Source organism: Phaseolus vulgaris, chromosome 4, assembly GCF_000499845.2.
Source record: "Phaseolus vulgaris cultivar G19833 chromosome 4, P. vulgaris v2.0, whole genome shotgun sequence".
In the NCBI taxonomy this organism is placed as follows: Eukaryota; Viridiplantae; Streptophyta; class Magnoliopsida; order Fabales; family Fabaceae; genus Phaseolus; species Phaseolus vulgaris.
The window spans coordinates 1369221-1382973 of NC_023756.2; the positions used below are offsets into that span (position 1 = coordinate 1369221).

The 13753-nt window shown below is 25.7% G+C and overlaps 1 protein-coding gene across 1 annotated transcript; it reads right to left on the minus strand.

The window, feature by feature from the left end:
* Nucleotides 1–1535: 1535 nt before the first annotated feature.
* On the minus strand, nt 1536–6347 carry LOC137836731 (cinnamoyl-CoA reductase-like SNL6). The gene is made up of 5 exons (XM_068645434.1): nt 5879–6347; nt 3123–3289; nt 2571–2765; nt 2255–2408; nt 1536–2022 (listed from the first exon to the last, which is right to left on the minus strand). Exons 1-5 carry the CDS (start codon nt 6126–6128, stop codon nt 1718–1720), a joined length of 1071 nt encoding a protein of 356 aa, XP_068501535.1. The 5' UTR covers nt 6129–6347; the 3' UTR covers nt 1536–1717.
* Between the last annotated feature and the right edge of the window lie 7406 nt (nt 6348–13753).

Below are 13753 nucleotides of genomic sequence, written 5' to 3' on the forward strand. Positions count from 1 at the left end.
AATGTCATCCGTACTAAAGAGTTTACAATATATAATATATTGTAAGTTTTATGTTTATCTTCAAAAAAAATTGTATTTGTATCCTACTTTTTAACCGTCTTCAACAACACAAGGCAATGTAAATTTTAGTGCAAAATATCTCAATGTAAACTTTAGTGCAAAACATTGTCTTGTTTTGTTTGGAAATTATTAAAAAATAGGATACAAAAACATAAAAATTTATGTCATTTGCCATTAAAACTTCATTCATCATATTCCTTCCTTCCACAAATGCTTATTGTTTTTTGTCAATGATTTTATTTATCACCTCCTTTAATATATTTTTGAGTTTATAAACGTGTTCAATTTGTTAAGATACATGATTAATGTATGATATGCATGATAAATGTGAGATCATTACCGATATGTATTGGCTTGACTTGCGTGCCTATGTATTAAACACGTTAACTCATTAAGTAAAGGAGATTTCATGACTTTATTGATGATTTCATAATATATGTTAATGCATCAAATGGTGAGAAATTGAAGGAAGTGTATGCAATATGCTTAGATAAGTAAGTGTGCGAACTACCTATGGTTTATGACGGATGTTAATATTTGGTAAGACACCCTTAATACAAATGTGTCTTCCAAAAGGGCAATTACATATGGTCTATGACAAATGTTAATATTAGGTAAGACACCCTTAACACAAATGTGTCTTCTAAAAGGGCTCTATAACTACACTATGTATTGAGGATTCTAAAGTCATGCTGACAATGTTTTAGTTGTTGTTAATTGAAAATGTTGTTGAGAGATACTTTCATCTTTTCGACAAATATGACAACATAATTTGAATGATACTGAATATATTATATATCATGTGTTAAATGTTTTGATTTAAATTAATTTACTATTGTATGTATGTTTATGTGATTGTTATGTGACAACATAATTTTTTTGATTTATTTTCTATTTAGTAAAAGATTTAACACAATTTCACAAAAGATTTTATAAAATTGTAATTTGATTAATCTAGATTAACCCTTCATTTTTATTCTTTAATTTCATTGTTTTTAGAAACTAAAGTATTAGCAAATCACAATTAAGGCACTACATTCACCATTTATATTGTAGTGAAGCAAATGATATATATATATATATATATATATATATATATATATATATTGACTTTGGAAGTGTATTGCAATCAATTTAGATATGTTGTATACCTAATTTTCATCTTCATAATCCATCATTTTTCTTTTCTGGTGCAATATAGGACCTACCAACCTCAAAGTCTTGAGAAAAACATAAATCCTACCTTACCTTTGAAACTGCTAACAATTCAACTGTTGTAACCTTTCACTTCTAACATGTTATGTTTTAGCTGACACTTCAAACTTACCTCAGCATGTTGATTTTAGTTACTTGTATGAAGATGTTAGTTACTTCAGATTGGAAACTAATATTATTAACTATTCATCAAAGCATTATTAACAGTTTTCAAATGTTATTATTATGGTTAAAAGTCAGAAAATTTGCATGATTTGGTATACAGTTGAATAGAATTATATATTATATATTATAATCAAACCATAAATGAATACAAACATTGCTAATTACTGATTACACTATGTAACATGCCTCATCTATTTTCTCATCTAATTATATATGCCTAAGGAACACCATAAACAAATAAATAAACCAACAAACTTTTCCAGCAAACATAATCACATCATTTCATCTGATATTCACTGTAACACCTCAGTGGCCTTGACATGAGTCTGCATAACTTCTCATTAGATAGTTCAAATCTTTGTACGGAACTTTTTGATGCTTCTCCACAAATCTTTTCCTTGGGCACTCCAATCTCTTTGGCCAAATTCTCTGCCCCAATTTGGGAATCTATCACTTTATCAAAGCAAATGTATCTACCAGAAGCATTGTTGTTCATTGCCTTCAACACACTTGCATGAGCTTCAGCCAATTTTGTTACATCCACTGTTGCTAGCAGACCAAGAGAGTACATTTCTTGACCACCTGCATTAGCAATTGTAAAGTATTTAGATTCTATTTTGCAAACCACGATGAACTTTTGAACATGTTATGTTATTGTTATTCTGCTCATGGTTTCTGCATTTTCAATTTGATAAAATTCAGTTTTTCTCAATCAGTTTAACAATATAAGCACCAACAAAACACAGTTTTCCCTTGTATACTCATAGCAAATTGTGCAAGAAACAGGATCACTTATTTTAGTCAATAGTAGCACCTTTGAGGTAAGCAATTGTTGCTGTTGGATTCCTGTGACAAAACTGAGGACCTGTGATCAAAGCTGGGCAAATGGTAGTGAGCTTTAAACCCTTCTCATTAGCTATTCTCCAAGCCGCCTTCTCTGCTCTCATCTTTCCCAGTGCATACCAAAGCTGCCATACATATTCAGAAAAAACTAAGAAAACAACACTAATAAGGTGCAATCATTGTTTTTTTTAACAATACTTTTTACAGATGATTTGTTATTTGAGGTTTTAGTCTAAATAAGATGTCAAATTGTAAGTTTTATATAAAAAAAATTGTGCAAAGTTTACCTTCTTTTCTATGCAGAATGATTCACTGCTCCAAGAGGTATGATTAATAACTGGGGTGACGTCTGATTCTGCATTGTCTTGCCACACACAAGCTGCTAGTGAGGAAGTGAATACACATTTTTTTATTGAAGCAGTTCTTGCACATGCTTCCATCACATTCTCAGCAACCCTGACTTCAATCTCAGCCATGGATTTCTAGAAATCAGACACAAACAGTTGCTTAGATACTACACAACAATTGTTAATAATCAATGTAGCTTATTGTGATTCACAAACTTTTCTGAATGTTGCTTCAATATATAAATACAATGTCATTTCAAATTAGTGTTGCAACACTTTTCTCCACTAAGTTGTTCATCCAGTTATCTGTCATTGAGACAGGTTTGTGGCCATTCCAGGTAGGTCAGGTGTCACATTCAGAAGGGAAAGAAATTAGAGATAATTTAATTAATCAAAATATATATATATAAAAAAAATCATCTTTTGCTACACTAATGAACCCTACTAATTAAGATAAATGTAGAAACATTAGTATAGAAAAAGTGTTCTTACTGTGTATCCAGAAAGACCTGCAGGGTCTGTGAATGCAGAGGTGTGAAAGACTCCACGACAGCCCTCAAATGCTTTCTGCAACCCATCAATGTCAGTTAGCTTTGCCATTATTGCTTCTAACTTTCCTTCTCCACTTTTCTCAATTTCCTTCACTTTCTCCATTTCCTCTGCAAATTCAACCACCCATCATAACTACCACCTTCATCTTCACCATTCACTTAACAACAGAATAAATCTCAATTCTATCTCACTCCCTTTCTCTATCATTATTAATGCTAATTAATGTTGCAATTAATTTTATTGTAATCTTGGTTGTTTTTGCTGTTTTCTACTTAATATGACTTAATATGAGGTTTATGTATTCGGACCCTAATACTATAGAAACGAAAATGCGTATAATCTCTAAAATGTAAGATATGGACACAAAAATGCATATAATCTCTAAAATGTAAGACACGGGAATACAAATTTATATATTATATAATTATAAATTATAAATATTTATGTGCACAAGTATGTTCCAGATTATTTTTAGAGTAGAAAAATATTTTTCATGATTGGTTCAAAAGGATTTGTTTTTTATTTTTATAATCATAATAAAAATTTATACAATAAGTTTTGAGTCTTTAGAAAATTAATGTATTTTTCCTTTTTAAAATTATGTTAGAATCGTACTAGAATTTCAAAAATTCAACTAATACTTTTTGAATTAGACATTTCATAAATACTTGTCTTACAAGTATCACGCGAGTGTATGTGTCCGATATGAGTATCCGACACCGACACGTTATTTAAGAGAAGTGTCTGAACTTCATAGTAAGAGGTAAATCATTTATTACAGGACAAATCTAAACCTAATGTTGAATTAATAATTGAGTTTGAATTAAAAAAATTGTTTTTATTTAGTATTTAAATTGTCTTTTCTTTTCCTTTAAAATGTTATTTTGATTTTTTTCCTTCTCCAACTTCATGATTAATTCATTTCTTTACTCTGTAATCTTCTTCATGATTAATTTAGATATGACGTATACCAAATTATATTATTGTATAATTTAATAAAGGTTACATAGTACAGAAAATTATTTATTAGTAGGACCATTTTTTTAATTAAACTCCAATTATATAAATATAACTTTCCCCATAAATTAATGAAGGAAAAAGAACGTGTTATTTTGTTTCATAACTTCTTGCAGCACTCTTTGGTTTGTGAGCATACACGATATCTTTTATTACGCCACAATAAATAAAATACCAATATAAAGACATTGAATCCATATAATAATTAAAATAAACCAACATAGTAGAAAAAAAATTCAAGCAAACAAATTTAAATATATTACTAGTTTTTAAATATTTTCATTTTTTTTCATTTTCTGGTTAAAATTAATTATATGATAGCAATAGAAAAAAAAAAGTCAGCGATTTGTCTTATTATATGGAAATATGATGGACCAATTCTATTTAAACTTTTTATAAATTAGTTTTTAATTTATTTAAACTAGTTGATGACTTCACATCAGTTAATAATGGATTAAAAATAAAATTTATAAATAATTACACATAATTATCTTGTCAAACTCATAATGAAAGCACTATTAATGATAAAAAATATAAAAAACTGTTAACAAAAAAATGAGATTAAAATCGGTCAATTTTTTTTATTATAGCTTAAAACAAAAATCTAAGTTCAATAATAATAATAATATTATTATTACTATTATTATTATATTGAGTGTGGTCTTTTGGCATATATGACTTATTCCTTATTCAAAATTTGCACACTAGACTAATCAACGTGGCCATATTACGAACAATCATAAACATATAAAAAAAAAAAGTTGACATTTTCAATATATAAAATAAAATTATATAGCAACTACTCTTGAAAACTTTGTTTATTATTAAATATTGAATTTGTTCTTTCAAAATGAATACACTAACCAATATGTTTTGTATTTAAAAAATATATAAATAATTTATACATAAATTCGTTATAACATTTGATACCCAAATACAATTTTTTTTCTTTATATTTAATAAAAAAAATTATATACAAGCAAATCAAAATTTTAAACAACTTTTTACATTAAAATTTTAATAGAAAACGTATTTCACAATCATAGAAAAATTTGAATATTTCTTCATCTTATCATTGAATGATGTGTGGACATCAAATTGGCAACTATGCACACTTTTCTATCTCACAAATTTGTACGGAAACAAACACATTAAATCATTCTCCACGCAACAAGTTTGAATAACTCAAATTTAATAAAAAAAAAACAAATAATTAAGGAAAAAAAACAGACTTAGGAAACTATCTATTTAGAGTTAATTGAACAGAGAATAATCAATAAATAAAAAGTTTTTCCTATCAAAAGTTTGATAAATACAAATTATGTGTTGAAATTTTTTGCAAAGATTATATTTTCTGAATCTCTTCTCCTTCCCCTGATCCTATCACAACTACCCAGTTAAAAATTTCAGTTTCAAAATTTAAATTTAATGTAAAAATTAAAACTTTTTAATAATAATGACAGATAATTATTAAAAAAATAATAATTTAAGAAAGAACCAACACATATACACCTAATCATGATCTTATCATAAGCTTCTTCTTCTTTTTAGCTTATTCCATTAACCTTCATAAGAGAAAAGAAGCATTTTTTTCTGAATTTTTGATTGGATTGAACAAGAGTTCATGGTTGAATCAAAGTTTTCAGAGGAAAGGAAATGAAAGTTGATGAAAAATTTACCTGGGTTGTCAACTGTGATCCTAAGAGAGTAACCTAATTGCAAGAGATGGTTGACCAAAGCAAGTCCAACATAAGAAACACCACTTGTCACACATAACAATGACCCTTTTTCATCAACATCTTCATCATGAGAACAAACAAAGTGGTGGTTTCTTCCACCTTCATCGGCTTTTCCGGCAGCCGCCACCAACTTCCGGCAGAAGGCCTCCATCTCCATCTTCTTGCTCTCCCATGTGCACATAACTCCCATTATGTTTATACCAAAGTGTATGATGAAATATAATATAAGGTTGTAGGGGTTAATGTGAAATCTAAGACGAAAAAAGTGAAAGGAATTTGTTGAAGATGAAGATGGTTTTAGGGTTATGGTGGTTGATGGAAGTGAAAATGGTGGAAATGAAATGAGAATTTATAGATGGTTTAGTCCAAAAGGGTCAAGTGAGAGGCTTGGTTGTGCTACTTTACCGTCAAAGTCCAACTAGGTGGGTATCCATCAAATAAAATAATGATAATAATAATAATAATCACCAATAAAAAAATTATAAAATAAAAATAAATTTTAGCGATTAAAAATAATTAATTGTTATTTAAGTAGATCCCACGTCGACTAGATATTAAAGTCTTTCTTTGTATATAAATAGGTGCAAACCTCAACTTCATGAGTCAATTTTATAAGGTTGAGTTAGGCTTAAAATCCACTTTTTAACATGTTATTAGAACCATTTCGAATTTATCCAAACGAGTATTTGTTGGGTTTATCAGACCACCCGTTATCGGGCCGCTATCAGATCACCCATAATATAGTAATTAATTATTTTTTATTTTTAAAATTAATTTTTATTTAATAGTTTTGTTTTAGTGAATAATAAATAAGAATAATAATATAAAAAGATTAAAAGTAAAAGTTGTGAAAGTTGATAGATTCAAAGGAAAGGAAGAAGAAATTGAGAAACTAAAAAGAAGAAACGAGGAAGATCACACATAAGCCCTCGTGTTTTTATTGGATTTTGTTACTTTACTTTTCCATTTTAGTGCACAAAGAAGACTTTCTTTTTTTAATATTTTTCAACTAAAAGTGTATTAGGGCATTTTTAACGCTTATTATAATATTTATTGGTGTAGTTAGCGACTTTTGATTATTTATATTTCTTTCATTAAATTTTAATCATTATAAGTATATAATTAAAATATTCTTATATATATATATATATATATATATATTAATGAGCCTTTAGGTAAAGACTATAACACATCATCCTCCATTTTTTTCAATAATTAATATTATAAACCAAACACTAAGAAAAAAGTAGAAAACCAGTTAACAAAGACTATGGAAAAGTGAAAGTTTTTTTTAGTCAATACACATTTATTTCTTTTTTAGTATATGCTTCCTTTGGGGGAAAAAATGGAAAAAAAATAAAGAAAGTGAAAGAAAAAAAAAACAGTATAATATTTTAGGTCATTTAGTGATTTTTTTCTTAAGGGTAACATCTTACCTCATTTTTGTTGTTGTAAAGTGAAAGGAAATATAAAAAAAAAAATTATAAATTGCATCTATTTCAAGTAGATTGTTAATTATTTAGATTATAAATTTAGTAGAAAAAATTTTGATAACTAATTAAATATCAATTTATAAATTATTTATTAATAATAGAAACTAATAATTTTTTTAGTATATAAAATAATATCTAATTTAATTAATATAGTAACTAATTATTTTTAATTTCTAAAATTAATTTTATTTAATAATTTTTTTTGTAATGTACTAAATTCTCAAAGCAAAACATAAACATAGTGAAAGTAAAACATGTAGATAATGTAAAAAAAATAGGTTCTAATTAGTCCTAATCATGTAGCATTAGCATCAAATTTGTATAGATAGGTGATGATCATATAGAGCTAATAGGGAGTGCTTGCTTATAATATTATTAGGTTTAAAGTTACTTTTTCTTTTTTTGCTTATACAAATGTAGTTTTCATCTTTATAAAAATGTTAATGTATATATTTGTTAAATTGTTATTTTAGTCCAGTTATCAAATTGTTGACATAATAGTTCTAAAATTTGTTGTTAAACTTTGCCATTAACATATTAACCGACTAAAAAAAATTATTAAATAAAAAATAATTTTAAAAAACTAAAATAATGAATTACTTTATTGATTATATATTGATTAAATTAAATATTATTTTATAAACTAAAATAATCTATTTTCATATGTTTGGATCCTAACCCTAATATATATTATTATGAAGTGTTTTGGGTTTTGCAAAGAAAGAAAAGAAGAAGAAGAAATTGGTTAAATATGTCTCTTTCTTTCATTTTCATCTTCTTAATAATTCTGGTAAACAGATTGAAGGACGAGTATGGAAAGTGATGAAATCACGTGCAGAGTTTATACCTACCCACACCAATGTACCACTGCACCAACAATAACTCTTTAAATTTATATATATATATATATACATAAAAAAATTAAAATAATTTATATCACTATTAAAAATTATTAAATAAAAACTATTTCTATATATTAAAAATAATTAATTATTATAATATTATTTTACAGACTAAAAAATTATTAATATTTAAATTAATTTTTATTATAGATAAATAGTTTTTAAATTGATATTTAAGATTTAAACTATTCCAAAATCTTTTATTATTTTAATTTTATATGTAATTTTATTAAAAAATATTAAATTTTGTAAAGAAACTAATCAAAGAGTTTGATTAGAATTAAAATTTGAAAAGTTTCCCGATATAATAACGTTAAATTTTATGTGAATATTTTACATCACCATCACCGTCACCATCACCACAATCATAATAATAATATAAAGAGATTTATGTAAAAAAAAAAACTGTATATTTTGCTAATTGAAATGTTATGATTCAAAACTTATTACACAAAATTTTCAGTAATTCAAAATAATGTTTAAACAGTATATATCTTTATTGGCTTCACTGTGACAGATTTAGATTTTGAAAAGAATGAGTTGTTAAGTCATAGATCTAGAAAATTATTTTAAAGAGATAGTGATTTTTTACAAAATGAATTATTTATTTTCTAATTATAATTTTTTTAATTTATAAATATTTTATTTGAATTTTCAAGTTTGATAGTAAAATTTAATATAAGAGTTTTTATAAAAAGAAAACAATGACTTTGTTAAACTTTTAATATTTATTTACTTATTGCAACAGTGGAATCCTTTGACGGTCAATCTTCTAAATAATGTCAATCACGTTCTCTTTTTTATAATGAGATATAACAAAACATCTTAGTCAAAATATAATATTTTAATAATATTTAACAAGTTTCAGTGTTGATGAGATCAAATACTTCTTCACATCAAATTTTATATTTGAGAAAATCCTATTAAAATAGAGATAATAATAATAATAATAAAATTACAATTATTATTAATAGGTATAGATTATTTATATATTGTTTTTTTAATATATGATTTTTTTTTAAACCCTGAAATACTAAACCATTTTTTAACTTCAGATTTGTCTTTGAGGGTGTGTATGGTAAACTGGGCTTTTACTTTTGGTTGTGGATTCAACTAAAGAATCTCCAAAAGCAAATATAATAATATTTTATTATATTTAAACAAATTGAAGATGCCATGTTATGGACATGGAACATAAAAAATGGGGCCATGTGTTTCAACCTTTTGTGAGTAAAAAATCCCTTTTGCTTTCAACTTTGTTAGAACAACTTTACAAAAGTAGGTACAATAATCATATATATTAATCTCAAGAATGAATTTTGTGTTAAAACTTATATGTAAAGAATAATATACACTAAAAAAATTATTAAATAAAAATTAATTCTAAAAATAAAATATAATTAATTGTCGTATTAACTAATTTAAATACTAATAATTTAAATTAAATATTAATATTAAATACTAATTTAGAAACTATTTATCAATAATAGAAACTAATTTAAGTACTAATAATTTTTTTAGTCTCTAAAATAGTATCTAATTTAATTCATATAAAAATTAATTATTTTTTGTTTCTAAAATTAATATTTATTTAATGATTTTCTAGCCGTGATAAGTTTAGTTACGTAAATAAAATTATAACTGAAATAAAATTATGAGATATTTGTCAATTGTCTACTTTGAAGATCGATGTTTCGTTACTGTACCTGTGTGGATGATGGGGCTAAGGTGATACTTGTCCACTAGGTACACAATTTGCTAACGTGTATGTGGTATTCTAGTTATTTGAAGTTCTTCCTCTCGTTGCGTATGCTCCACCGGTCCGGTCGGGTACTTGCGATTGTATTTCGACGCTCAAGTCAATGCTAGTATTTTTGGGTGTTGTAGTAGAATATGAAAAACTTATCTTTTCCCCCTTCAGAAGTTTTATTTATAGGTTGACTTATGAGTTCCTGTGTGGACTGGATAATCGGTTCATATAGTGGTTCCCTGAAATCATGAGAGTGTATCTTTTGAATTATTGTTACTTTGAGATATTTACCCGCATATTTCAGAACGTGTCATTGACTCATGCAACTCCAGTTATAACTACCTCTTTATTACATTTATATTATGTTGTAAATGTTATCGTCCGATACGATTTATGTGAGACCATATTTACATATTCGAACAATACAAATATTAGTTGAGTGGTTATATATTATTGTTATTATTGATATAGTGTTTAATTGAATAGAAGGTTATTAAAAGTTAAAAAATGAATTTATGGGTTTTTATAAATTATTATGATAGTTGGTTGAGAATGAATAGGAAAGGAATCAAATCACGTGCAAAGCTACCACACTGCCAGTGAAAATTAAAGCTTACTTAATTATTCTTATTTTGTTTTGTTTTGGACATGTCTTTATTTCATAAAACTATTCTTTTTTTAAAATGTAGAAACTATCTCTTACTTAAATACTTTATATTTTGACTTTTTCAATTTTGGATAAGAACCTAACTGGTCATTGTTAATGATAATTTTGTTAAACTTTATTTAATATCGAATTTGTTTCCTTACGTAGAAAATCAAATTAAGAAAGAATAAGTAAGAGTAAATATTATTTATTAATATATTTTAAAATGAGTAGTTATGACATGTATAAATTGAGGTTTTTTTTATTTTATTTTTAAAATTTTAGTTTTCTAATTAAAGTTGTGATTATTAGCGTAAATACCTAAAAAATATTTTTAGAATGTGAACACTAATGACTTAAATATTTTATTATTAAAATAAAAATAATATATAAATATAAATTTTATTTATTTAGATTTTATTTTAATAAACTATAATTTTTTAAAACTCTATTCTTTTTTTCTCTATCTTCTCTCTATTTTTCTAATTTTAATTCTCTAAAACATTGGTACCAACTTTAAAAATCATAAGTAACTGATTAGATACTAATTTAAAAATTATTTATTAATAATATAAATTAAATATCAATAATTTTTTTAATCTCTAACTTAGTATATAATTTAGTCATTATAACAACTAATTATTTTTTGTCTCTAAAATTGATTTCTATTTAATGATTTTCTTTTAAAATTATTTCATTTCATAGGAACTAAAAATAGTTATAAAAAAAGTTATTTTAGTCTTTAAATGATTTTTAGTAGACCAAAACATACTTAATTAAACATATATTACAAAATGAAGCATCAAAATCCATGTTCAATAAGAATATTATTACATGAATGAAAAGTTTACAATGTTATTAAAAAAAGAATTAGAGCAACACTAAATAGAAGTGCATGTGTGTGTGCATTTTTTTCCATTAAAACCAAATAGTTGATAATTGACATTGTAGATAATGACAAAGAAATATACTATTAACTCATCGAAAGTGACTAAAAAAGTGAAAATGAATGAAAAGTGGATTAGCAAGTGGGAATGGAAATTTTTGTTGTTGATGATGATAAAGGAAAATTCTATGGTAGACTAAAGAACAATAATATCATAAAAAAAAAAATCTAAGTTTATAATGCAAAGGCGACATTGAAGTTTGAGACTTTTGTGCTCTACAAATTCTTGATGTTGAAATTTTCTTTTGTGTGATAATTTTTTATTTTTTTATTGTCAAAGTATCTTGATAAGAGTCGGTTTTTTTAATGTATAAATACTCAAATTCGACTCATATTTAGGTTATTTTTATGAATTATTGTAATTAGTCTTTTACTTCTTGACTTAAGAAAATAAGAGATTATTTAAAATAATATAAATTTAACAAGAATTTCAATTAAATAATAGAGTTGAATAATTAATATGTGTTTAAAAACAATTTCAATAAAAGAATTAGAACTCAAAAAGACTTGATCGTCTAGTACAATCTCTCACAGATATTATAGAATAAAATTTTAATTTCACGTAAACTTAGAATTCATTATGAAATTATAAAAGAATAAGTTGAAAAAAATTTAGTTTTCGTGAAGAAAAAAGTAAAAGAATTAAAGAAAAGAACAATATGAAAACTAAAAAGATTATGAAACTCTATTTTTGAATGTGTTTCCAACTCCTTGAAATTTATATCTTTTTATAGGTTTCTTTGTTTCATATATTTCAAATTCTCATTTCCAACTTTATGAATCTTTTGGATTTCGTTAACTAGTTTGTTGTAGATTATGTCTCTTCTTATTTTTTTCAAATTATTTGCTTTCAGTTATGTTTCTGAGATATTATAGATTTTATTATCTAATTCTTTTACTCATATTTCGATTCTTGTTTTGATTCAGAGAATCAACTTGAACTTTGATTAATTAGGCTCACCTATAGTAATAGACGTTTCCTTCATGCCGTCTAGTCTAAGACGTTCACATTAAACTCAATTAGATTAATTCTTTTTAAAACAATGAATTTTTTTGTAATTGCAGTCTAAGAAGACTATGATTAATAGTTCTAAGTGTGACTAAAATTATGCTCATGAATATAACTAAAATAGTTTTAAGATGAGAAGTGAGTTTAGAATGTCAGAGGATACAATTAAAAATTTTAAAAAATGTGCAACTTTAACTTGGAGTGTAGTGTGTGGTAAACTTTCTTCTTCTTCCTTTATTTTTCTAGAAAGTGCACATAAGTTAAGGCTATTGGAGGGGAAATAGTTTCTTGATGGTGGGATGTATAATGTTGGAGATCCCACATCGACTAAAGATTAGAGTCTTTCATTGTATATAAGTGGGTGCAAACCTCAACCCTATGAGCCGGTTTTATGGGGTTGAGGTAGGCTTAAAGTCCACTTCGTAATATGGTATCAGAGCCATTTCGAGCCTATCCTAGCGAGTGTTTGTGTTGGGCCTATCGTGTGACCCGCTATCGGACCACCCATAATATATAGTCTCACGCACGAGCTTCTATCTATCACTCTCAGCGTGAGGGGGGGGGTGTTGGAGATCCCGCCGGTTTTATGGGGTTGAGTTAGACATGATTATGATTTGAAGAATTTCTTATAGTGTTTATTCAGTATTCTTCTTTTTCTTAACTTACAAAGAAAAACTGAGGTAAGAAAAATTAACCTTATTCTAATTTTTAAATTTAAGATATTGATTTTGATGAGAGATACTTTGGTTAGTAAGGTACTTTAATACTATATTTTAACTAATGAAATTTGAAGATGAATTTAGAGTGGTTTTACTACCTTATATTATATTGTTAAGTGGAGATATATTTTATTATCTTATGCAAATTTTATCTAGATCATACACCATTGTTGTATTCTTTATATATTTGAGATAAAATGAAGTATGAAAATTCAGTACTTTTCCCAAATTTTTAAGTTATAAGCTTCTATAAAATATTACATAACCAAAGGATTTCTTGATCAAGTGAAAAATTGGCAGAGAAAATTAGGATTTTTATTAAGAAAATATCTTTCAATCAACAACTCCTC

Bases quoted from the DNA above. Each gene is read 5' to 3' on its own strand.
- LOC137836731 (XM_068645434.1), bottom strand. From the start codon at position 6,128: ATGGGAGTTATGTGCACATGGGAGAGCAAGAAGATGGAGATGGAGGCC. The intron at 2,409-2,570 runs GTAAACTTTGCA...TATGTATGGCAG, and splicing joins CATTCTGCATAGAAAAGAAG to CTTTGGTATGCACTGGGAAA. The intron at 2,023-2,254 runs GTGCTACTATTG...TTGCTAATGCAG, and splicing joins AACAATTGCTTACCTCAAAG to GTGGTCAAGAAATGTACTCT.